Here is a 24,857-nt window from a genome sequence, read left to right on the forward strand (position 1 = left end):
GGTAGCCACCTGTTGTTCTATTTGAAGGAGGCAGGGAATACAAATAATATTGGAAGTAGAATTTCTGAGATACAGTCCTTTAACAACTTAGAGTTTACACCCACAGAAAGCATTTAAAAATAATAATGTTTTCAATAGAGTATATATATTTCAGAATCACGACACAATACTCACATCAAGGTGAAAGTCTTATTTATTGTACTTGTTGTAGTACGTAACAAATATGCTTACTCATCAACTATCCTATTTGGCCCATTCTGAACAGATCCAAATAACTCAAAGAGCTTCGAACTCTCTTGATCTTGATGTAATGATTGATGCATGGATAATGAATTCTTGCCGGCTTACACGTCTAACCCGGACTACATCAACTAGGACAGACAGACGATTTCCAGTCTAGTAGACTACCAGTAATTTCTCATCTATCTAGTATCCAATAAGTCTACCATGGCTTCGAGCGCACAAGACATTAAAGAAGAACCGTTCGTCGTTATCGCCCGAGTATGTTCCTTATCCGTTTCTTGGCATCGCCTCACTAGTTCCAAAACCAATTCAACACGAATCCTATCTCTACACGTTCAAACTATCTAACTATTACTTATTTATTGAATAACTTATGTACTACAATAGATGGACGTCAAACCAGGGAAAGTCGACGTCGTCGCTCAGCACATAGCCAACATGAAAGCGCGTGCGGACTCGGATCAGGAACCGGGTACGTTGAGGTATGACGTTGTGAGATATGGAGATTCGTTCCATTTCTTTGAAGTGTGAGTTCCTGATTTTCTTTTATTTTATTTGCTATAAGGCTGATTGTGTATGTATTCTGAATTTCTGATTGGTTTTTTTTTCTTTTTCTGTTGATAGGTATAAAGATCATGAGTCTTTCAACAAGTACGTTGAGTATTTCCAAGCTCACGATGATATTTACCTGATGTTGTATCATGATTGACGTACTTTGTCGAACTTGGTTGATGTGTTTAAGGCATACAGCAGAGAACCCGATTTATCAAGAGATCAAGCAAGATATAGCAGACTTTGTGGACGTGCGTATAATATCTTTCTATCTTATTAATATTGGATACTTTCGAGAAGACAAGGGGTCTAAACCTCCGTTTTTTGTTTTTCTTTTCTTTTCTGTAGCCGCTTGTCATTTCGTTCTGGGAGATGGGCAAGCTTCCTAAGCCGACTGTCACTTTTTGAACGTGGATGCCCGTGAATATGTAGGTTATTTGGAGAAAGGAATGATATTAGTGATTAGTGAAAGGAACAAGGTGTTTTTTGTATATGACTTTGCAAATGGGGACGGACGGGTTAGGGTCTACCAGTTATGTATCCTGGAATATATGTAAAGTAAGTATATGCATTGTCTTCGGATTCCTTGAGTGAGTCGAGATGGGTAATTATTCCAAAGAAAATTACAATACGAAACGACAAACATCAACTTCACCAAATCAATCAATCAATCAATCATTTCCTCGCCAACGCCTTCACCTTACCCTTCATAGCCATATCAACACCACTTCCCCTCCCTTTCAACTTCCCAAACACGACTACCTTTCCGCGTTGCCCTGCCCGACCTGAACGTCCGGCTCGATGAAGGAAGTCAATCATGTTACGTGGTGAGTCGACGATGAATACGTGTTTGACGGATGGAGAGAAGTCGAGGCCTCGTGAGAGGAGGGAGGTTGTGATTAGTACGTATGGAGAGTTTTTATCTTGTTCCATATCGTTAATGTTCCCGTCCTTCGAAGTGTTTGTTGTCGTGCTGCCTTTTAGGAAACCGGAGAGATGACGATTTGAGCCTCGTAAACGTGCGATACCCGTACTCGTAAGAGTAACGTTAGGAATCCCATGTTCGGTGAGATGTGAACCGAGCGCGTCAACGGAAGTTGATCGATTGCAGAATATCAAGACCCGAGAACGCGTGATGCGACCTGTCGACGCATCCGGACCACGTAACGCGTCTTCAGCCCATACACGACGTAAACGCCGCTCGATGTCAGCGAAGCGGTTCCCACCTGTCCAACCTATGTGTTCGGTGTGGAGTGTGGATGGTAGGCGGTGGAGGTGTGGAGAAGCGAGTCGAGTGAGGGATGGGTGGTGGGTAGTGAGGTATGTGGAGAGTGAGGAGGGGATGGTTGCGGATGTGAGGATGAGGTGGAATGGGTAGATGATTGGTTGAGGTTGTTGTTGTGAGTCTGTAGGGATTGGATGGCCACGGGCTTTGCTGATGTCGGATAGGAGATTGAGTGTTGTGTCTCTGAAGTCGGGATCTAAAATAACGATAAAGGAAACCATAGATAAGACAAGAGAATATATGGAAGACTTTAGTCCCGGTTGAACTCACCAAAAAGAACATCTGCTTCGTCAACGACGACACACTCCACTCTTTTCAGACCCATCTCAGGCTTTCCCGCTCTGAACTTTCGCCCCTCCCTTTCCGATTCTGGAGTTCCGACCTTGTCCCATCCCCACCCTCGCACCATCTCGAGCGCTTTCACAGGAGTGCTCACGAGAACATCAATAGGTCGCGAGTTTCCAACCATCTGTGGATGGACATGTAACTCTCCACCTTCAACTTCAGAATCCTGACCGAGAGATTCGATGACATGCTTCATCTGCCGTGCGCTCCCTGCGCTCCTGGAACGATCACTATGCGTATTCGGCGCATTCGCGCGCGAAGCGCAAAGTATACGGAGTTTTGCGTGGTGTACGAGTGATTTAGCGAAAACAGACAGTTGCCTCGTCAACTCGTGTGTCGGCGCAATGACGATCGCTCGTGGGTTGATAGGCAGACGGGATGGAGGGTTCACCACAGAGTCCTCAGTCTCCTTAAGATACTGAAGGAGAGGCAAGAGGTAGGCGAACGATTTTCCAGAGCCGGTCTCAGACGCAAGAAGAAATTCCTTGCAACGTTCGCTCTGTTGTGATAGTGAGAAAAGATGTTTTAGCGCAAGAGCTTGAATTGGAGTTGGTTTCGCATCTTGGCCGAGGACGTCTACTACTGATTGTGCAAGGGCGGGGAGTAAGGGAGGTGAAGAGAATGAGTCTGGGAGTCTCTCGTCTGTTCCAGTTGACGAGCGATCGAATTCCTTGTCGAGTAGCTCGTCGATTGAAGATTTCTGTTCAGCAGCTTGATTATCCTGAACCTATGAGAACTATAAGTTCTATGTCGAGAATAGGAGAAAGTAGAATACATGCATTATCCTTCTTTTTAACTTCGGCCCATTTGACCTCTGCTTTTGCTACCTCATATTTTCCAGAGGAATTTGTCGGCTTAAGAGACTTAACAAGACGTGTTCTTGAGGTAGATTCTATACAGCAATCAATCACAATAACAATGTCCTTATATTTGTTGGACATACTGAACTGTTTCCTCGGAAGGCCTTTCGGGCTCTTTCGTCCTCGAGAAGATGATTTTACTGGTCCGCCCCTTGACTTCGGTGCTGCTGCTGCGAAAGAGGATGAGTGAAATCCAAGAACGCTCTGCAAAGACTGCTGCGGTGATCTCAAGCTTGCATTCGTGAGTGCATGTAGCAGCCGTGCCGACATTCAAAGAGTAGTCAGCGTCGCGATGGTCGAAGCCAACGAGGAAATGTCCATAAAAAACGCGAATATTTTTTGAGGATATTATGGCACGTGCAGCGCGTCTGCTCCGTAGTCCAGCATCTCGTCAACTTATCCTCCGACCACCATGGCAGACGCGCCCACGCCTCCTGCAGAGCCATCAGGGCCAGCACCAGAAGCACCAACTCCGCCAGTGGGCTCACCGACCGATTTCTTAAAAGGCGTTGTTGGCAAACGAGTTATTGTCCGGCTTACGTCTGGTGTCGACTACCGCGGTGAGTCTCTCTCGGTCCTCGATAAAACAATGATTTGACTAATTGGACTGCGGATAGGCTTGTTGTCATGCTTAGATGGGTACATGAATATTGCACTCGAGCAGACGGAAGAATATGTCAATGGGCGAGTGACGAATAAATACGGAGATGCATTTGTTAGAGGGAATAATGGTGAGCGCCTCCTTTCTTCTCATTTTGACGAAACCTGATGAGAGTTGCGTCAAGTACTATATATCTCTGCAGATGAACCTATCTGAACAAAATTGAATGCTCGACTGTAATTCTTTGTGTCTGCCATTTAACATGTGACTGGCATCCTGTTCTTATCCTCAATGGACGCCTTTCTCCTCATCTATCAAGACTCATTAAGTTAACGGCTCAACAGCACTTTGATCATTGCTTGTCCATATCACAGCTGCTGGCTGTATACACAGAAATAAGGTCTACAGAGCTGGGCAATTAAGAAAGTACACCAAGGGTCTAATGCTAAAACCTTTCATCAAACATTGAATGACGAAAACCGGAATTTCAATTTGTACACAAGTTGAGTAATTCACATTCCTATTTACACATTCACAGACTTCTGCACCTTTCAAACAGGGATCGGAACTTCAGCCTGCGGAGTCAGCCTCACCGCATGTCTCCTCTCGTCTCGCGGAAAGTCTCCAGTCGCAGAATGACACGTAACGCGATTATCCTAAAGTCACCACATTCAGTTCAATCAGGGCTTGAAAGAGGCGAATGTAAGGTGGATTCACTCACCCAAACTACGACAGTACCAGGCTCATACGAAGCTCGAATCTGGAAATCCGCACCCTTCGAGATATGTTCAAACAAGAAATCCAACAACCACTCCGACTCTTCTTCCTTAAACCCGACAATCCTCCTCGTAAACCCTTGATTCACATATAAAGCTTTCTCACCCGTAACAGGGTGTTGACGAACGAGTGGATGTTCAGTCTCTACAGGTTCCCTTCGGACGGGTCCGCCGATACGTTTTGAGTACTCTGCTTGTTCGACTGCGGAGTGGACTGCTCGGAGACCTGAGAGGAGGCGTTGGAAGGAAGGGGAGAGACGGTTGTATGCTTCTACTTGGGAGAGGAAGAGGGTGTCGCCTCCGCCGTTTGTGGGTTGGTCGAGGATCCAGAAGAAGGTCGTGCCTGGGGTTTGTTTCTCGTATGACTTTATATCCAGGAGGTGCACGCGCAAGCTCATTCGTTAGGTTGATGGGAAAGGAGGAGGGGTTGGAGGGGACTTACGATGTCAGAGTGCCAGCTTACTTTGCCGACTCGGTTCTTGCCTCGGTATTCTTCGAATCGGTTATGATTGGCGTCTCGGTATACTGAAACAAAATGAAGATCAGTTTTCCCAGCTTTTTCAGCGTCTGTCTGTGTCACGAAAGACATACTCACCAACGTGAAACTCCGGGAACCCTTCAACATTCCCAGACGTAGGGTGCCTCTGAATCGGTCCAAAGTGCCTTGCGATCTCAACCTGCCTCTCCGCGTCCAAATCCTTAAACTCCTGATCTCTAAACACCAAAACCTTACGCTCCGCAGCGAACAACGCCAACTCATCCAACCCAGCCTCTGATAACTGAGAGATTTGGACACCTTTGATTTCTGTACCGAGGTAAGGACTTATGTTCTTGATTGATGAGGCTGAGGAGAGGAGGTTGGGTTTGGTTGGGTCTGCGCGGGTTCCGGGGTCGGTGAACTCTGTTTGGATTCAAAAAAAGGGTGTGTGAGATGGTTATCTACATAGGATGAGGAAACAGGAAAGGCGAAGAGTGTACCTCGAATTGGAGTAGGAGGGAACTTCTCGGATACGTCGAAGTGAGGGAGATATCGAGGGTACGAAGCTCCTTTCTATACGATCATCAATCACACGAAAGCAGTGAGCAGGACTTAAAGACATCATCGAGTATGGACATAAACACGTACACCATCAATCGTATCAAAGTTCAAGTTAATAGACCCAACAGCCGTAGTGACGTTTTCCGTAGCAGTCTGCGTCTCAGCGGTAGACATATTGCAGTACTTCGAGATTCGATGTTCTGGTCAACTAGGGTCGAGGAGAAGGACTCGAGATAACCTCTATCTCCAGACCAGTGCTCTTCCATCCCGTTCGCTTATATGACCTTTTTATATGGCTTGTACGTAGAGGCCTGGGATCGTAGAACGCACGAATTGTGCAATCGCGTGAGGACATTGCACCAGAGATAATAGATACGCTTCTACATAAATATAACTTAAAGAACTCGCTCCGGCGGGGAGTACGATTCTATATGATTGAATAGAAATAGGTGACTGGGTGTTGATAACGTTCCTTTGCCCTAGCATATAACCCGCGGGGTAATACAAGAATATCAAATCGAACAACTGTCAGCTTGCGAATGCCGATGACGCCTTACGTCCACGCCTGAGCTCGTCACCAGGTCAAATCATCGAGTAGATATTGAGAATGAATGATACGACAGGATTCTTTGGTGTATGCCGATGAGCCGTACAGTATGGCGTTGGATGGCGACATACCTTTGCACTTCGCGAGTACATACTTACACGGTGCGCCTTCCGAAGTATATTATATACGTGCATAAACATTAATACGAATACGCATCGTATCGTGAGACTATGGGTTGTTGTATATTGTGAAGTATGTAAGCTGCAATAAGCAATGTAATGTATGAAAGCAAACTAATTTTAATATTTCTTGTGCCTGGAAAGTATCGTCATCCCGAGTTTCTTTTTTTAAAACAGATTTATACACGAAACATTGAGGGGGAGAAAGTCTTGTTTTTTGTGATTCAAAGAGTCAAAGTTGTACAGTATAACATAAAGAGCAAAAATAAGAATAGAATCGAAGACTGTCAAAGAATGCGAAGGTATTGCAATAACTCTGTTAAATGAGTGTAAGTTATCCATCATGCCGTCGCGAGAACATATGCAACATCCTGACCGCAATCCGAGAGCCAGTATGCTATTGCATTCTATACAAAGCGACATATTAGACAGCTACAAGTTTCCGAACATCGGAAACACTTGAAAGATCCATCAGGCGTGAACTCGATTTCTGGACGTCTATAAAAAAGAAATAGCGCGTTAGATATCGCAACGATGTGAACTTCTATCAAATCTGGAGCCGTACCTGCTAATGCATTTATGACAGTACGACAAAGTACAGAGTTCTCCATTCTCCTTGACAAAATTACAATGCATTTTCGCAAACCGGTTGCGGCTCCTACATTGGTGACAGACTTTGCGACTTCCTTCCGGTGCGCTGTCGAGCATGAATTCATCGGGCTGTGAGCGCCTCCAATGATTCGGAGCAGGTTTTTTCCTGGGTTTGCGGGAGGAAGCTTGTAATGTGGACGTCCCACCGTCATCATCATCTGAGTCGTCGTCACTGTCGTTTCTTTGCCGAGTAGCTGCACGAATAACTGCTGCTGCTTTTCGTGATGCTTTGCGTGTAGACGACGACGCTGCAGCATTTGGAGATAAACCCGTATCAGCATTGCCATCGTCGAGTGTATCCAACGATCCATTCATGTCTTTGGGTTTCGGACTGCCCTTCATTTTAGGCTTTCGATTCTGCTTCGAAGTCCTCTTGGGTACAGGCGTAGAGGTAGAGGCGATCGCCTCCTGCCTAACTTTATCCATCTCCTCTTCTACCCATTGTCGTGCTTCATCCGGATAGTTGAAGTTAAAGCTCGCTCGCCCCTCGTCTTCTGGGTTACATCGTAAAATGCCATGCGAAAGCTGGTATCCACCCGGAGGACCGAACAAAGAAAACATCGTCATTGACGGTCCAAACAGTTCCAATGCCTCTTCTTCGGTATGGTGATGTAGCGGCGATCGTGAGCGAGAGTGCTGTCGCTCTTTCCCCTTCTTTGCCTTGCTCACACGTTGTCGTTTTGTGGTAACTTCGTCAGCCAAGGAAGAATCGCTCTCGTCATGTTGATCGGTAGATCGCTTCGAGGCGGTTCTCGGCCTTTTAGCAGGGCGCGGTGCGTGGCCATTCTGTTGTGAAGTGTTTTCCGGTGATTCGTTTTCCGAATTCCAAACGAAGTCTTGATGTACTTCGCTCATGGGCCGATAACGTTCCTTTGGGATAGTCAATTTCGGAGGAGTGATGTAGGGAGTGAGCACTGTTGATGGACCACCGGGAATTCTTGAATTATTTGAAGAGTCACTTACTTTCGACCTGCGAGAAATACTCTGAATTGACTCATTACCAGAGTGTGCAGGTCGGCTTTCCGTCGGTAATCTCTAGAATGGCGGAAATTACTGACCCGATAACGACCGAGAGTACAGATTTGCGTACCTTTGTGTCATCGTCAGTGACAGAGTCCGTGTCAGGCTCCGTGAGTGGACCAGATGAACCTCTAGATTCCGTGAACTTAGCTTCACACTCGACACCTTGTACATGGTTTGGTGCGAAAGGTAGCTTCTGGTCCTCGAAAGGCGCCGTGCTTGGAGCAATTTGCATACGTGCTGATACTGTTGAAGATGCAGCATCCGTTGCGCGTTTCAAAGATTCATCACCAAGATGATCCGCGGATTCGTCGCCATGGGTGCAGTCCGCCACAGCGTCTTGTTTGCAACCAGCCGCAAATCCAGTATCTGCGTTCATTATATCCTAAATATCGCAGTAAAGTTCATTACACGGGTGCGTGAATAGCAGGTTCTAATGAACCAACCTCGCTAGAAGCCCGAGGTGAATCTGAATTCTCCATCGGGTGTTCTTCATGTTGCTGCATTAAATTTAGAGATGAAGAGTCAGCGTCTGTTCGATGCTCGCCTCGGCAGCACAAAGGAGATAGTAAATATATATGTGCCACGCAGCAATTTAGATGGTTCGAATAAACAAAACCTTAGAAATGCTGGAAGGAACTAAACTACATAAAGGACTGTGCAAACATACCTCGAGACCATTTATTTGAGCGTCTGTCGAAGGCACTGCAACGCCACGCTGTGTTTCAGTTATTGGCCCATAATTTGTGGAGAAGCAAGACATTCCAGCAGTTCCTAAATCCAATATCGGTGCATCATCGCTTCCCTTCACAGCAGTGGCGTCCAAAAATGTGTCGCAACCGTCTAGTTTCGACGCGTCTTGCGCAAACTCGCTGACCACAACCGGATCCATGGCGTCGAAGGTGAAAACACCCTACTGCAAGCAAACCAGAGAGAATTCAGACAACATTTAGGCAGTTGTAACCTGAAATGACTAAACACACATCCAGAAGAGGCTTTTTAAGGGAGAGAATAAGTAGTTCTGATTGTGGTGAATTGCAGCAGTGCAGCTTGAGAAAGAGACAGCAACTGAGCGGCACGCGTCGGGTGGTAATTTCACATGACTTGTAATCACGTTACCGTATTGCCTCAATTCGGATTAAAAATAAAATTCATTTTTGTATTCTACACTCACATCAGTGCAGGCAGTGCAGCGCTCGATAGGTGCATACACTCTACCCACTGTTATTATTCATGCCGAATCTCGAGAACGAGTCGTGCTAGGATGCTTCGGGACCCGCGATCACTGGCTGTCTGCACAGGAATAACTACCCTACATAGAAGGGTGCTCACAGCCGTACACTTGCATATGAACTTTATTATGAAGTACCAGAAGAAATCGTGTCATAACTCATACTTAAGCTCAGGGTTTTAATTCTACCATGCCATTCCAGTGCTCCCCCATTTTACACACTGTGTTGTCGTTCCCGCCATCATGTTCTCTACCAAGTCGTGCGTATTGACGTTTTCGCATTTAATCCTCTCTCTCACCCTTCCCTCCATGGCATCACCTTATCTCAATAGTGAAGTCCCTAGAGAGAATGCATTGCTTTTCCGTGTTGGAACTGATAAATCACATGCACGGTACATTGAAGGGCAAGGTGTCTCCAGCACGAAATACACGTGTTCAGCAAATGAACGGCAAGCAGTAGAGGAGACCACGACGGAAGATCTTCTGTTACAACATATGAGTTGGGGAAATACTCGTCCTACACCCTTCATCTCGACAACTACGAATTTGATTTGGGCAATCTGGGAAGCCGAACGACAGCTGATGCATCTGGGAAGGACTGGCGTCGAGCTATTAGTGATCGACTATGACTCTGTCGCTGATCATGCATGGAATGCCGCTGAAAAACTAGAAGAACTGTATGCCAAGAATAAGTGTCCCAAGAAGTACCTTTCGTTCGCCACCAAATCGTGCGAGGTTATTGTCGAGGACCACATACCGGAAACTTCAATTATCACCTCTTGCTGTTGGGAGGAAGGCAGAGAGTATCTTCCTTCATGGTTCTATACCGAAGAAAACTCGCAGGATGGCCTTCGCTCAGTTATTCCCATAGTACCTCGAAAAGATACTGTGTATTCGATGTTTAGTGCCTGGGATACTGCTATCCGGGGACGCTTAACGACACTTTATGAGTCATTCTCGGTGGATGCCTGGAATACGAGGAGTCGCCAAGAAGCAGCACATTCAGCCTTTGTTCTTTTGTCCCATCAACTCGTGAACGAATTGGTGTCCAGCATAGCAGGCAATGACAACGGCTTCGTGGAGGAATTTATACATAGAGCGAAAGTCATTGCCCTAACACTTTTAAATGTGGACAAAGATTCGCCTAGATACGCTCATGCAGACGAGTGTGCGGAAATAGAAGATACTATAAGGGAACTATTGGATGTATATCTGTGGGTGACCTGCGCTGTGTTTAGCCTCACATGCACTGATTTTTTAATTGTTATAGGGAACAAACTACATCTGATTATATGCCTCCCGACATTGAGTCTGCAAATTCTAGTTGCTCTGACTTTGTATCCCTCGCATCGTTATTGGAATGTCTCCCCGAAGACGACACGAATAATTCCATCACCGAATCTCCAGCTAATGCCGAGCGAAGCACAGTGGAGCACTGCACTCAAACTACGCACGTCGATCCTGTCAAATACAATGGGCGTATACGGCCGCGAAGAAGGCTTGAAGTCACGTTTATTAAAGGGGTCGACGTTCTGTAATTTTCTGGGTGCAGATCCGAGGTACAACCAGTGAGTCTTTCTAGTCGGATTGCTATGCATTTTGGGTTCAATAGCATTTATGTTGGTATCAGACACAAACGATACCAATTCTTACTGGCCAGTTTTGATTTTCGCTTTTGCGTTCGTGATTTCCTGTTTTGTTCATCAGTCATCATCTGTGGATGCTTTTAGACCGTAAAGTCTCCTCGAAATCCTTGTTTGCTGAATTTGATTTCCAATACCCCTTTACGGATTGTATGAATAAGCTAAGCAAGATCCGAGCATATGCACTGCATTCATGTAGGGATGCCGTTAAGCGCCTGAAGGCACGGGTATGGCAGTGCTGTAAACTAATATCCACATATAGTGTACAGCACGGCTAAATTTGGAAATAACCTTGAGCTTGCTGGTTTCTCTGCTCCAGTAAGCACTTCATAAGTACCCTGCATCTCACATTAGACGCCCGCACCAGATGTTGTCTCTGACAACTTAAAGGTACATCTCTTCCATACTTTCAACCAACATTCTAACACCCTTCCCCGCACCATGTCTCTCAAGGCGTACAAGCCAGTGAAAGCGAGACTCTCTACTGAGCGCCGTTTCTTCAATGTCCCTGGCTCGAACAAGGAATACGATACTGTCATCGACCTTGCACCTTATAACCCACTTCTTTTCCGGATCAATCACAAGAACTCCGGTTCTCGGTACTTTGAGCGACAGGGTATTGTTGCCAGCCTATATTATTCCATTGACCACGACTCTGGCAAGGCACAGCTCGATACGTCTATTGAAGAGATTCGCAGGCGACAGCGTATCTTTGATTTAGAGCTTATACCGGACGACAGACTAGTCGAACACGTACTTTACAACAAGGATGTGCGCACGCGCTTCGTTTCCGCCACGTTCACCTTCACATGGGCACTCTTCTTCGCGGAGATGAACATGACCAACTGGAACGAAGAGGATGTAGAGCTTTTCATTATTGATACACGTTCCGTCGCCGACCACGCATACGTCTCACACGAACGACTTAGTCGAGTCTGTCCGAACTGGTACAACAACACGAAGCATCTGAAAGTCATGAACGCTGCGTATTCTTCGCAGGAGGTTATCGTTCTCGATTGTATACCAGAATCAGCCATTATTTCGCGAGTACGGTGGACAGACCTTCGCCAGAAGCTTCCTTCGTGGTTTTACCGGCCGAGTGGCTACTTAAGTGCGAAGGAGCTGATACCTATCCCAAATGATAATGGGTGGCAGCGATACGTACGATGGCAGAAGGCTATACAGGAACGCCTGCACCAGTTGTCTGTAGTGTCCTGGGTACGATGGGAGTTACTTAGCCGTCGAGAAGTAGTGGATTTTGTATTCGCCGTTTTCTCCTTCCAGGACTACATGGGTACAAATGATCTTAAGCCATCGCTATCTGGGATGGACATCTCACGAAATTTCGAGGAGTTATCGAAGCACGCTGCCAATAGTCTCTTGACCTGGTCTAGAGGATTCAGCTCCATTTTGCTGGAAACCGAAGATGATAATGAATTTACAAGACTCATCCAAGTCTCGATATCGACCAGTCCACAAGACACTATGCACAGGTTAGGCCATTTATTTGTAGTTTACCTACGATTTGCACTAATATACTCCTAATTCAGCATTACCAAATCGTTCTATATCCAATCACTGGGTTGACTTAATGAAGTTTGATACAGTAAGTCTGATTAGTTTGCAGGTTTAGATGTAATTAGAGAGCTTAATGTTACACATAGGGGTTGAGCTTTGACTCCTGGAACCATACCAAGCTAATATTAGCTGGAATAGTTTGGTAGTTTTGCAAGGCAATATGTATGAATGTGAAACTTTTGTAAATTCTCAATGTATTTGCTGCTACAATTTACTACCAGTGTTTTTGTACCACTCTTCGAGCACTACCGACTTTCGAGAATACGCTAGCTATGAAACTAGTTTGTACTGTTTACAACGGATGATTTAAGTACTCCAGCAAGAACTGAGCCACCAGCGACTGGTCGCTCGAGCTTGTTCGACCCTGTGGAATATGCTTCAGCCTGAAAATGTTCTGCATAAAAAAATACTTACCAGAGAAGACAGTAAAGTTGGCACTCGCAAAGCTGTCAAGGTTCGCAAAAGCTGGATTGAGGCGAGTAATTATTAATTATATTAAAATTAGCTTAACAAGAAGGTGCACTTACTTATGTTCCTCATTGCATAATAAGTCGCATGTATTGTGTGAGGATCAACCTTCACCGTGAAAAAGCCTCGATAGGACCCTTCGCTCCATTGCAAGTCTTCATTTCCTTTCGCCGCAACATACCGTGCACTGATTCTGTCTGCGTTTTCTGGAGAGATATTGGCTCCAAACGCTGAGCTGGATGTGACGGCCGTTCCTGCGAACTCGACACCAATCGCACCGTCTCCAGTGCTTGGGTTGTACCTGTAGGGAGAAGACGAATTAGCATTTAGTTTACGGTAATTAAGAAACGACAGAACGTTTTTGTATCGTTAGGATCTACAAATAGCGGCACGTTAGTTTAATACACCTACAGATAAAGGAGCAGGTTACTGACGAGCAAGATCCGAAACCCAATTAGCATGGCTGTCCCCAGAAAGTATGACGACGTTGTTGATTTTGTTGTCAGCGATGTGATTGAGGACTCGTTCACGATTCGCCCTGTACCCGTCCCAGGCATCCTTCACAATAGTTAATTCATTACTTAAATAGATTGTAAAACAAGTTACCAAGTCAACTGTAAACCTGTTGTTAGTTTGGTAGTTAATTTGGTGAAACTTGGAGACTTACACACTCCGGACTCGTTCAATTGAGTGAATACGATTTGTTGCCTTCAATGTTATAATGCAATTAGTGGGGTGTCGCTGAGAAAAAATGTAAGCATACCCTACTAGTCGCCAGACTGCACCTCGAGACTTCGATTGCGATAAGGTATTGTAAAGCCCTTCTCAACTATGAGTTATTAGGGAAAGCGAGAAAAATGAAACAACGCACAATTTTCTTGAGCGAATCCCATGAGCGATCGATTCTCGAAAGCCGCGATGGAGTTGACGTCTTAAGGAAGGATTAGAACGTACTACTAGGGCCGCTTGTGATTCTTACATTCCGTATTATAATAAACCTAGCGTCCAGAACATTTGGAATCATATTTTCTCTAGCATCTAGCAGTGGAGACTCACATCAGTCAAGTCCCGATCATACTGACGCGTATCAAGCATTGTCAGATCGAGCAATTTTCCAATTTGGAAGTTACGCCAGATACGGAGTTTATCATCTGCAGCAATCTGACGAACGGGCATCCATTCGTGATATGCACGCACTGCTGCGAGTTTGCGGTCTGTAAAGCATGTGCCAGAGGGAGAGAACGAGCAACCGAGCATCGTGTCATTCGAGTCTGCTGTTCCGGCTTTCCATGAATTATCTGCAACCTATTCATTTTCTGATTAGGAAAAGTATAGCCGTGTCTAACGTTTAAATACCTCGTGATCGTCCTGAAATCAAGAAAAATGTTGAGAGAATATTCTACAATTATGATTTGTATTGAATAATTACCCTATAATTATCGTTAGTTTAATATTAAAAGGAAGATAGCTACTATAATTACCAAACTGTGATCCATGGTCCAGTCTGGTGCGCGAGTACAAGGCTCTGGTCTGTTCGGTACTGGCTCAAGCGTTGACGGTAATCATAAATAGTAGCCAATTCGCGACCCAACGTTTGACGGCCAATAGGTGCACTGTCATCTTTCATCAGGAATTTGCACCAACATTACAAGGAAGACCGCATACCCGTTTCCTAATGATTCGTAGATCTAAATGCAGATTAGAGAATGTAAAACGGAGATAATCTCATCGGCTTACGTAATCTCCGAGATGAACAAAGGCATCCGCTGAAGCATTATTAACTGCAACTCCGTACGCGTTGAAGTAACCTAAATGCCTCGCCTTTTTTAGATACGAAAGAATAGTCATTGATAATGGTGCACTGACCGTCTTGATATCGCGAGCAAGAAAAAAAGGCCAAAGTCAGTGGCTTCCCTCTGTTCACCTTATTAGCGGGAGCTTCGACAAGAATATTAATAAGATCCAAGGATTCCAAAGCACCAAAAACACCAGATACGTACTGTCTGGACTTGCGAAGGTCCTTGTCTTCCCAACAGGGCTCTTGCTACTCGGATTCGTGCAATCGCTGAATACGAACCAGTAGTGGGTGTCGGACTTTAGTCCGGTTGCTTCGACCTTGACTGTAAAGTCAACGTCGTAACTGGTGAAAGCTTGACCGCTCGAAACAGGGTGGCCTGATAGAGCTTCGTTTGGGAATATCGAATAGGAGACACAGACGGGAACCGATTGGTCAGGAATTGTACCGACCGGAGCGGACGGGTCGAGTGCATAAGGAGATGGAACTGCACGAGTCCAAAGGAGAACCGATGTGTCGAATGGATCTCCGCTTGCCACTATTCAAGTTATGTTTCTATCACCGACTGATTCCGTTAATGGTAATTTGCGTACCTGAATGGGTGAAGTTTATCCCTCCGCTCCAGATAAAGGGACTCTATAATGGCAAGACGAGTGAAGAAAGCGGAAAAGTAATGGATCTTAGGACATACGTTGCTGAAGTCTGCTCCGTAGAACGTTGGGTAATGCTCATCCACGAATTCATTAGTATTATCTGTCTGACGTTTTTCCAAGCTTCGTTTAGAGGTTTCGACATGCCGCTTGTGGATGGCTCCAATATCTCTCGAGAACTATGGCTAAATGTCATTACAAACGTGACCTAATTGGTGACGACCGAACATACCTGTGGATGGTCGACGAAAGGTGATCCGTAAGCTAAGTTTGAGTCGAGCGGATTTGCTGCCTTAGCAACAGCAACTGATAGATAAACGGCTATGAAGAAAATTGAAGACATGGTGCCCTCCGCCCAATATTCAGCGTTAGCTCCGGAATTTTATACTCTTCGAGGGTATCATCGCGCTTCTCGCCCAAATAATTCTTACGGTTGAGATGGAGCAGTCAGGTGATGTATGAACCAGGTCCGCATAGCTTACGAATGTCTAGGATTGTCAATTCTCGGGACCATATACATGTGCTTTTAGAGAAGTCGGCGCACGTTTCGAAACACGTTTGCAATGCGCGGCAGCTGAGTGGACAAAAGACAAGCGGCGCAAAAATAGAATGACATACCCTCGGACTAATCATGGCTTGCGATATGTGATAACAGAGTGTCAGGCATCTAACCAAACTTATGACTTCGAGGCGTAGGGCTAGCGGTTCGCGGACCCGTTCACTGGCTGGGAAGACTTGCAGCGGCAACTATAGAAACAAAGCAGAAGGCCAGAGCAAGGGGAAGGAAGGCAACGAAGTAGAACAAGACGGCCCGCGAAGACGCAAGAGGTTCGAATAAGGGGCAGATCGACTGCTATCGTCATGAGGAAAGTGCACGAGTTTTGTCAGAAGTCGATTCGTCTTCCTTGGCATCTTGAAGAATACAATGTGCTTGGTAAATAGGTAATGGTTGTCAATCGTCAGGTCTGCCATTTCATACTGTATGCATTGATGGGGCACTTCCAATGTGTTCAGAAGTAGGAAGGTTTGACATGAAGAAAGCTACTCATATCAGTTGAGAGGGTATATGAGTCTGAGACTGAGGTGCACTTGGCAAAGATGCTCGTTGCGGTGGCTGATCGGCATTTCCTTTTCCACTGATCTGCACATTCATCTCACTTCCGTCTTAATGATTTTTACTTATGCTGTCCCAAGCGAGGCAAGTATCTTTCTATACAGCATACCAGACAGTCGCATAAATGAACGGATGTAGTGTTTTTGATGATGGAAACCTAGGGCATTGTATTCTCCCAACTGAGATTATTGACCACCTTTTACACGGCTTTTAGTGCCTTGCATACGTCTCCACATCAAACCATCCAGTTCTGCTGTATCAAGGAGCCTTTGTACATATGCTGTTCCCCTCAGGGCTATACAGCGTTCATTGCATTGCCTTGCACACGTTGAAGATGAAAATGCGATTGACTGGGATCATTTCCGATCATGTAAGGCACCTAAGGATCTGCAAGCGGATCACAGCCTCCCGGCGTCCAAGTCTCATGTTTCCCGTCGTCTAGACTTTTTACCATCAAACGCATCCAATACCACCGAGTATTCCAGACAACGATGCAACACGAGTCTCTGAATCTTTTACACATGGTATTGTTGCCGTTTGAATAAGCAGGATCGATTCTTTCGTGCCTTTCTGAAACTATGCACATAACTTCTCTGGCAACACGCTCAGGCTCGCTAGGTACTGCTATTCCACCTCACTGTGTTTAACCATCTCGTCACCATCAAAAAACAGCCTCTCGTGAAAGTAACCTACGCGGTCCCGATAGAGCGCCCGTGTGAAGAATTTGATGGGGAAAACAAGGATAAATGCAGATCTCTTACCCCTTCTCCCCTTAACCTTTACATATAAAGATCTCCGAGCAGGCCAGATGGGCTCTAAAAACTCCCCATCTCTCACACTCCGCGTTCTGTCGCCTTCTTGACCCTACACGCTCTCTGCATACGTTGCACTCCCCGTCGCTCCTTCAAGACTCTACAATGTTGACTAAGACTGTCCTTCCTGCACTTGTTGCCCTCGTGTGCATCTGTGGTACGTTCTGGTGCTCGGTGTAGTTTGAACCTTCAGAGACTGATTTTTTTCTTTGTTGGTGTGCAAACATTAGGTGCCAGTGCTAACCCACAGGCAACAACTGTGCTCCCTTTCATGGTGACGGATGACTCTGATAATGGAGGTGACCCGGCTGGGTCAGGCGATGCCGAGATTCTCTCGGGTGTCATCATTGGTACTGGAGAAGGCGGAACGACATACGTTCTCTCTGAAGCTAGTACTGCCTCAGACGACCTTCCTGTCACCGGTTCGTGCTTTTCTCCTTTCATTTGTTTCCGTGTATCCAAAATTTTACATCTATTTCTAATTTAATTCTTGTAATCAGTGACGCTCGTCGAGAACGCCTCCCAAGCTAGCGCAATCGTCCTCCTCGGTGACTCAAGCACGACCATAACCGAGTCCATCGGATGTGGTTTCAGTGGCTCGTCAGCAGCGTGCACCGTCGAAGTTGTAGCAGTGACCGACAACCAAACGCTCACTGAAGCGTTCACCACGTCCGGCACGGCGGACCGCTTTACTGCTGTTGTCTCGACCAGCTTGGCCAGTCAGACGGGCGGAGGCTCTGGCTCTAGCTCTGGAACGGGTACCGCGTCTGGCTCTACACCCAGTAATACCTCTGGTGCAGGGAGGAATGTGGCGGGAGGCATGCTTGCTGGTGTAGTATCAATGGGTCTTGCAGCACTGGCTTTGGCCTGATCGTGATGATACCTGCTTTATTTTACCCCCACACTGTTACTCCTTTTCGAGTTTCTTCTGGATATTTGGGTTTCTGGGTTTAGTATTGTGTTTTCTATTGTCTTAGCAAACATGTATTCTCACCTTTAGAACGTTGGATGTCTAATACGACTATACATTATTGCTATCTAAATCGTGTAATAAGGAAGGCGTTAAAGAGATAATTTAACAAGTCCTTCCAGAGTGAAGAGAGAATTTGAATATATTTCTGAGCCCCACGTGTGTCCTGTGCAGTTTCAACGCTGATCCGAGATTTCCACACACAAGTTTCTTTTTAGGGACTTATACTGGGAAATATACCATACCATACCATACCAATTGCAGATTCTGATAGAGCTTGGTATCACTCAAATAGACTTCTACACAATCTGTACTTGGTTTCATGATCATCTGTTGCTGGAAGATGGAGGGCCTTACCTCTGTTCAACAGATACTCCTGAGACAACAACCACAATGTATTGACAGGCCTTCTTTGTATATACAATATTATTATGTGGAGTAAAAGGTTTTTTTTATATCTTCTTACTCTAGAGCTTTGGATGAATAGAACTCCTCTCTGTATCTGACTAGTGGAACTTGTGTTAGACCTAGAATCTACAATTGCAAATGACACCCTAATCACTCCAATTGAAAGGGAGGTGAAGGAGCAGAATAATGAAAATACACTTGAAATTGGTCAAAGAACAGCTGAAAGAGTTATGTAAAATAAGTATGTATGAACATTGTGAATTAGATTGTATAAGGTTATTATTAAATCTAATCCAGTGTTATATTGACCTAAGAACTATAATGCAGATACATGCATATGATAGTATTGAATGTAGAGTAACATACAGGAGACTTCATGACTACAATGGCTTCATAAGTACTCTAAGATTCAGGCCTTGTACTATGTCCTTTCATTTCTTCAAAGGCTTATCAGGATGCTTTTCCTTCCACAACTCTGCTGGTTTCTTTAAAAATTTGTCAACTTCGTCTAACTCACGTTTGACTATCTTCTTCTCTGTTTCTCCCTTTAAATTCTTGGCTTCATCCTTGACTGCTTCTAATTCCTGCTGTACTTGTTCCAGTGTTTGTATTGTTGCTGATTTACAATAAACATCACAGGACACTCTGAAGAAACGTGAACGTAGTGCTTCAACGCTTTCCCTGTGGCTTTGACCTTCCTTATTAGTGTGTAGATAATCTGCATAAGGTCCATCGCGATTAAACATGGCTACAATGTTGCAAAGTTTAGCTCTTGCATCTCTTGTAGCATAAACAACTATTTTCAGGTGTTCACTGTTTTGAAACTCTGGCCAGAGCAATTCAATATGTCTGATAAAGTCTTGCAGCTTTGGGTCTGTAACTTTTATACCTGGCCGTGTTTGTTTTTCATGTTTGGCTTGCAGTATGAAAGTTCTCCTGAATTCTGCTAGTTTTTGACTCAAATAAACTCGTTCTTGTCCCTCTAATTCACTGCTCTCATCAGAATCGTCAGGAAGCAGCTTAATTGGAAGTTTTTTCAAGACACGATTGACTACTTGAAAATCATCTATAAAGGAGTTTCCGATTACAAGCAAGTCCCACACCTTGTTTTTCACCTCTTCTGCTAGCATTTTCACCTCCTTGTGTTTTGCCTCTAGTTCCTTCATTTTTTCCACTGTATCTCCTTGAGAGTTATGGTGTGAATGTGAGGTCCGTTTTGACAACCGGGACAGGGATAATCTTTTCATAGCTGAGTACACTGCTGAACTCAATTCCGTACAATTTGCAGACAGAAGTGTTGCCTGTGTGTAGCGTATCTGACTTGCATGTGTGGTGTGTATTAATGCATACCATAATTGCCAAGCAATGTGCAAAGTGAACTGTGCTACACAAGTCTGCTCATCTTTAGTCACCAAAAGGAGAAAGTTGCATTACAAGTGCTGATATTGGGGCTTTATGTAAGTGTATTGGCATGGTGATCAGAGCACTGTTGAGCAACAGTATGATGCGCCACACTGTCCTTTCCTTACTAGAAGATAGCTGAGATGTGTACAACCAGTCTGAAATTTGCGTTCTCCTTAACAGGATAAGCCAATCAAGTATAGGGTAGCATCTACACACAGTAGAAAGGGTATAATTATAAGGGTGGTATTGGTCTACTGTTCAGGATAATGTAGAGACAAACGTCTGAACACACAAACACCTTGAATATATTTAGTATGTAATAAGGATCAGTTTGTGTATTGAGTGGGAGTATTGAGGAGAACAAGAATTACACCCTATCTAGACTTTCAGGACTGAGCAGGTAACTAACAGAATGATGCAAGAAAATAATAAAGCAATATCTGGATACACATTCTTCTTAGGAGAATTGCTCATATCTTAGTCAAGTAATGGACAGAAACTAGTATCCTTATTTATGTACAAAGTGGAAATAATAGTACTATCAAACAGAATACAAGAAGCTATAGCATTATAATACCTAGCAGATAAGATACTACAGATCTCTAATGCACCTACAAATATTTATTATAATAACCAAGCAGTAATTAAATCTATAGAAGTGGACAAAACAAAATACTCAACAAGAACCAAACATATTGGCTTACAATACAATTTTATTAAATGTTATGTTGAGGAACAACTTATTAATATTAAGTATGTTCAAATGGACAATCAAAGGACAGACATCCTAACTAAATCATTACATGTTCCAAAAATCAAACACCTTACAGACTTAATAGGTCTTGTAAATATTTGAAGAGGACTGTTAACATGTATTACAATCAATGATACAATTACAGACAATACAGTATTAGTAAAACAATTAATACACATACAAACAGAACAGACACAGAACTAACAGAACAGACACAGAACTATACAAAGGAATGAAAAAAAGAAAGAAAGAGTGGTTATATGAAGTGTGAGGTCCTGGTGATTTGAAACAAAGGCAAACAGGTGTTGTACACAGGTGTCAGACTGCATCTGTATAACCAGTTATATTACTATGATTTCCTTGTCTGAATATTAACCATTTATCTTTGGTTCCCTTTAAGTATTGTATACAATGTACTATAGTATTATAATGTAACATGCTTAGGGATTTTAAGTGTTTTACAAGTTGAGATGTTATAAACACTATGTCTGGTTGTGTACAATCTACAATATATTGTAAGGATCTGACCATGTTCATATATGGTATATTGGATATAAATGCATGTTCATCCTCTAGTAGATTATTGTCCATAACTAATTGTGTATTTGGTTACATAGGCTTTTGTAAATTCTTTTTGTTTTGTAAGTTATATTGAATTAATACATTTTCAATATAATGTCTTTGTCTCATCATTATTGTTTGTTTGTTTCTATTGTGTTTGATTTCTATGCCTAGTAACTAATGTAATTTGCCTCTGTCCATAATTTCTATATACAATCATAGAGAGTTATTAATCATATCAATAATATTATTACTTTGTGTAACAATAGTTATATTATTAATGTGAACTAATAGTATTGTAACTGTATGTTTGTTTTTCTTTGTATAAAATTGTAAGGATTTGATTTACTAGTTTGTATTTTATTATTACTACATTACTGATTGTGTCAGATCATTGTACAGTAGGACCCACAAGCACATATATTCTCATTATAGTTAGTTATACTTCCTCCTCATGTATCCACACATGTACTACCCTATAAAAGACAGTATTGATTGCTGGGTAAAGAGTATTCTTTTCCCCTAACCCCTTACTCAAGTACTAGGTTATCCTAGTCAGTAGTTGAGTGAACTAAGGGCAATTAGAATTCTCTTGTAAGGATTAGTGAGTTTCCTTACATATTTTTGACTGTACCTACCTAGCATTGAAACCTCTTGCTGGATGCTGAGGAACTAAAGGGTCTGATCAACCCTAGGTCTCCCTTGTTGTCTAGTATCCCTCAGGAATTTTTTGTGAGTAAAGTTACAATTTTCGAGTAGAAACAGAAACTACTTACTAGATTAGCCCCTAGTAGGTTCACAATACTTTGGAACACTACAGAATGCTTCTGGAACACATTAACACATATTAATATGGACTAGCACTAGATATGCTAGAGGTTTGTATTGATTGGATGGGTCAAGGACTAGACATCTGTAATGGTGAAAAGGAACAAACAGGTGTGTATTAAGTTTACAGGTAATGGACAACAAGATTATCTATTAGATATTAATTACAATGTGGCTACTGAGCCTTGACAGACAATTCCCAGAGGGTACCCAAGTCCAGATATTAATACTAACATACTAGGAAGTAAGTCCTTGTCCCTTGTAGACTGGAGGCAATCTAATGAACTTATACTAGGTAATAAGTCCTTGTCTGTATAAGGCTGGAGGCACCCTAATGAACTAGTACATACTAATAATGTAGAACTAAGGTATGTAACTGTACCAGCACATATAGTTAGACAAATGCATACTGTAGAGCAGACACTAGTAAGTACTAACCTTACTAGGCTTAAAGAAATAGCAAATTGTAGTACAGAGAGCAGAAACACTCAGGCAATTATTCTTAAGGATTCAGACAGTTGAGTTCAGAATGAACAGGTGATTAAATTCAAGGATTTGTCCAATCAAGTACAGAAGGTTGACTTTGAGGATTCAACTGACTGAGTACAGGCAATTGAGCTTGAGGATTTGCTTGATCAATTTCAGGCTACCAAGTTTGAGAATTCACTTGATAGAGGACAGGCAATTTGGTTTGAGGATTCACCAAGTTAATATAGAGAGCTAACAGTAAGCATTAAGGAATTTGCAAGCTAGTACAAGAGTTACAGAGTGTATATAGTTAGTATCAGTAAGAGTATGGATAAGTATCTAGTGAGCACACTTACTTCAGAACAGAAACACATTGACAACAGTAATATAGAGGGTAATAAGACACTTAAGACCCTTTTAGACAGTAAAGAATATAGCCAGGACTCAAAAAACAAGAGTAACAAAGGCTAGGAGAGTCAGACATCAAAACCACAGAGATTCAATAAGGAACAAGATTTCCAGAAGGCAAGTAAGACCTTCAGACACATTGTAAGAGCTAGAGTGATTAAGATAGACATAGGACATATCAGCCCATTCTACAGTTTGATAGACATTAAAGATTTGAATAAGAGAATGTACAAATTCAATAGAATGTACTAGGAAGAGGAGAAAGCAACTCCTTTATCAAACAAGAGCAGACTTGATAGTATAGTAACAGAAAAGTGTGAAACACTTCAGGCAGGCTACAGAACAAAAGCCAGACATACTATAGTACCCACAGACAATAGAGATCAGAACTATCAATCTAAGAGTGTAGAAGAAACACTCAAGAGTCCAGACAAACAATTGTATTCATAGAAAGTGAAAGGAAAGTACAAAGTAAGAGGAATACACAAAGTACAAGGAACAGAACAAAAACTGGAACTGTCAGACATTTAATACAATTGTGAAATCGATTCAGACTATCCAAGCAAAACAGACATTACATTAACAGAACAGTACTTTGAGGATAGCAAAAGTGAATGCAAATTGGAACTATAAGGATCAGTACTTGATCTAGAGAGTGAAAATCAAGTATACACCTACAAAATCAAGTGTTTAACCTTATACATAGTAGATATTGACTATGTATTGTATAGGAGCAATGTACAGGAGTACTATAATGGATACAACACTCTAGTCAGGTCTAGGAATAAGAGAGAAAGTAAAATACCTAGATATATACAGTCTTAAATGGAAATACCAAGTTTTTCAGAGTATTAGAGTATACATTACATTAAATTAGTGAACAAATGATTCTATAGTAATACTTTACAATTGAAAGCAGTCCCAGGCAAGGCATACACTAGTAGTATTAGTGAGAACAATATTGATTCAGAGTATAGTAAACTACACAGTTCAAAGCTACATATCAAGCATAGTAAGTATAAGAATAGTTCAAACTGTAGTTCAAGAACAAACAATAGACACAGGCATAGTAAAGCATCAAATAATGTTTAGAAAGACAGATTTGCATTAGTAAGACCTTTAGAGAGCCTAGCTACACATACAGAGCAATTCAGAGCTTTAGGATACAGAGAAATGGAAATTTCAACCTAGGATCAGACTCAGACAGTAATAATTCAGATTCCTCTTCATCCAAAGACAACTGTATGAAGTATACAATAACATTTTACACTTGAGAGCAAAGGCATACAGTATGGAAACAATTTTGTATCTCTACAGATATGTATAGTACATAGAAAGGACTAGGAAACACACATACAACTATTGTTTCAAGGAATCTAAGACATTACAAGTACAAGACAACACATATATGGACATTTCAGAGACACTACTACTGATTCTTAGAGCCACAAATTGAAACAACACTCTTAAGAAATACAGACTGTTTACAGACAACAGGAATGTATACTAGGACATTAGGAAAGAACCTGAGAATGTTAGAAGATTGGAATACAACTAGCCAGATAGTATTATGGTTTACAAAGCAATGCAAATAGTAAACTACACAAGCAGGACAATCTATCAAGCATTACTAGACTATAAAATACAACTACTCTTAGATACTAAGA

General features: G+C 43.0%; 10 protein-coding genes across 10 annotated transcripts; 5 read left to right on the plus strand and 5 right to left on the minus strand.

Annotated features, from left to right (window-relative positions):
* Positions 1–447: 447 nt before the first annotated feature.
* On the plus strand, positions 448–1,203 carry FOMMEDRAFT_155804 (uncharacterized protein; the record flags this gene model as incomplete). The annotated part of the gene is made up of 5 exons (XM_007266179.1): positions 448–501; positions 631–770; positions 868–894; positions 986–1,046; positions 1,144–1,203. 5 exons carry the CDS (start codon positions 448–450, stop codon positions 1,201–1,203), a joined length of 342 nt encoding a protein of 113 aa, XP_007266241.1.
* Positions 1,204–1,470: 267 nt separating this feature from the next.
* On the minus strand, positions 1,471–3,555 carry FOMMEDRAFT_155805 (P-loop containing nucleoside triphosphate hydrolase protein; the record flags this gene model as incomplete). Its single annotated transcript, XM_007266180.1, has 4 exons — positions 1,471–2,276; positions 2,351–3,152; positions 3,223–3,317; positions 3,369–3,555. The coding sequence occupies 4 exons, from the start codon at positions 3,553–3,555 to the stop codon at positions 1,471–1,473; spliced, it is 1,890 nt and encodes a 629-aa protein (XP_007266242.1).
* A 142-nt stretch (positions 3,556–3,697) lies between these two features.
* Positions 3,698–4,102, plus strand: FOMMEDRAFT_82074 (Sm-like ribonucleo protein; the record flags this gene model as incomplete). The annotated part of the gene is made up of 3 exons (XM_007266181.1): positions 3,698–3,845; positions 3,903–4,016; positions 4,071–4,102. 3 exons carry the CDS (start codon positions 3,698–3,700, stop codon positions 4,100–4,102), a joined length of 294 nt encoding a protein of 97 aa, XP_007266243.1.
* Positions 4,103–4,437: 335 nt separating this feature from the next.
* On the minus strand, positions 4,438–5,875 carry FOMMEDRAFT_28285 (alpha-ketoglutarate catabolism dioxygenase; the record flags this gene model as incomplete). The annotated part of the gene is made up of 6 exons (XM_007266182.1): positions 4,438–4,542; positions 4,608–5,027; positions 5,105–5,187; positions 5,258–5,563; positions 5,641–5,713; positions 5,789–5,875. 6 exons carry the CDS (start codon positions 5,873–5,875, stop codon positions 4,438–4,440), a joined length of 1,074 nt encoding a protein of 357 aa, XP_007266244.1.
* Positions 5,876–6,834: 959 nt separating this feature from the next.
* Positions 6,835–7,933, minus strand: FOMMEDRAFT_133843 (uncharacterized protein; the record flags this gene model as incomplete). Its single annotated transcript, XM_007266183.1, has 2 exons — positions 6,835–6,925; positions 6,993–7,933. 2 exons carry the CDS (start codon positions 7,931–7,933, stop codon positions 6,835–6,837), a joined length of 1,032 nt encoding a protein of 343 aa, XP_007266245.1.
* Positions 7,934–10,143: 2,210 nt separating this feature from the next.
* Positions 10,144–10,987, plus strand: FOMMEDRAFT_146483 (uncharacterized protein). The gene is made up of 3 exons (XM_007266184.1): positions 10,144–10,543; positions 10,600–10,897; positions 10,960–10,987. The coding sequence occupies exons 1-2, from the start codon at positions 10,227–10,229 to the stop codon at positions 10,865–10,867; spliced, it is 585 nt and encodes a 194-aa protein (XP_007266246.1). The 5' UTR covers positions 10,144–10,226; the 3' UTR covers positions 10,868–10,897; positions 10,960–10,987.
* Positions 10,988–11,901: 914 nt separating this feature from the next.
* On the plus strand, positions 11,902–12,707 carry FOMMEDRAFT_19860 (uncharacterized protein). The gene is made up of 3 exons (XM_007266185.1): positions 11,902–12,465; positions 12,523–12,578; positions 12,637–12,707. Exons 1-2 carry the CDS (start codon positions 11,948–11,950, stop codon positions 12,557–12,559), a joined length of 555 nt encoding a protein of 184 aa, XP_007266247.1. The 5' UTR covers positions 11,902–11,947; the 3' UTR covers positions 12,560–12,578; positions 12,637–12,707.
* Positions 12,708–12,799: 92 nt separating this feature from the next.
* Positions 12,800–15,869, minus strand: FOMMEDRAFT_167770 (uncharacterized protein). The gene is made up of 20 exons (XM_007266186.1): positions 15,696–15,869; positions 15,505–15,642; positions 15,407–15,449; positions 15,019–15,351; positions 14,885–14,956; positions 14,756–14,826; positions 14,684–14,706; positions 14,499–14,631; positions 14,375–14,386; positions 14,075–14,323; positions 13,998–14,016; positions 13,890–13,949; positions 13,782–13,839; positions 13,686–13,726; positions 13,625–13,632; positions 13,453–13,576; positions 13,376–13,394; positions 13,078–13,319; positions 12,965–13,015; positions 12,800–12,914 (listed from the first exon to the last, which is right to left on the minus strand). The coding sequence occupies exons 1-20, from the start codon at positions 15,804–15,806 to the stop codon at positions 12,829–12,831; spliced, it is 1,893 nt and encodes a 630-aa protein (XP_007266248.1). The 5' UTR covers positions 15,807–15,869; the 3' UTR covers positions 12,800–12,828.
* A 1,537-nt stretch (positions 15,870–17,406) lies between these two features.
* On the plus strand, positions 17,407–18,417 carry FOMMEDRAFT_19862 (uncharacterized protein). Its single transcript, XM_007266187.1, has 3 exons — positions 17,407–17,546; positions 17,620–17,811; positions 17,890–18,417. Exons 1-3 carry the CDS (start codon positions 17,495–17,497, stop codon positions 18,258–18,260), a joined length of 615 nt encoding a protein of 204 aa, XP_007266249.1. The 5' UTR covers positions 17,407–17,494; the 3' UTR covers positions 18,261–18,417.
* Positions 18,418–19,198: 781 nt separating this feature from the next.
* Positions 19,199–20,014, minus strand: FOMMEDRAFT_28291 (uncharacterized protein; the record flags this gene model as incomplete). The annotated part of the gene is made up of 1 exon (XM_007266188.1): positions 19,199–20,014. One exon carries the CDS (start codon positions 20,012–20,014, stop codon positions 19,199–19,201), a length of 816 nt encoding a protein of 271 aa, XP_007266250.1.
* Positions 20,015–24,857: the final 4,843 nt, after the last annotated feature.

Source organism: Fomitiporia mediterranea (genome assembly GCF_000271605.1).
Source record: "Fomitiporia mediterranea MF3/22 unplaced genomic scaffold FOMMEscaffold_5, whole genome shotgun sequence".
NCBI lineage: Eukaryota > Fungi > Basidiomycota > Agaricomycetes > Hymenochaetales > Hymenochaetaceae > Fomitiporia > Fomitiporia mediterranea.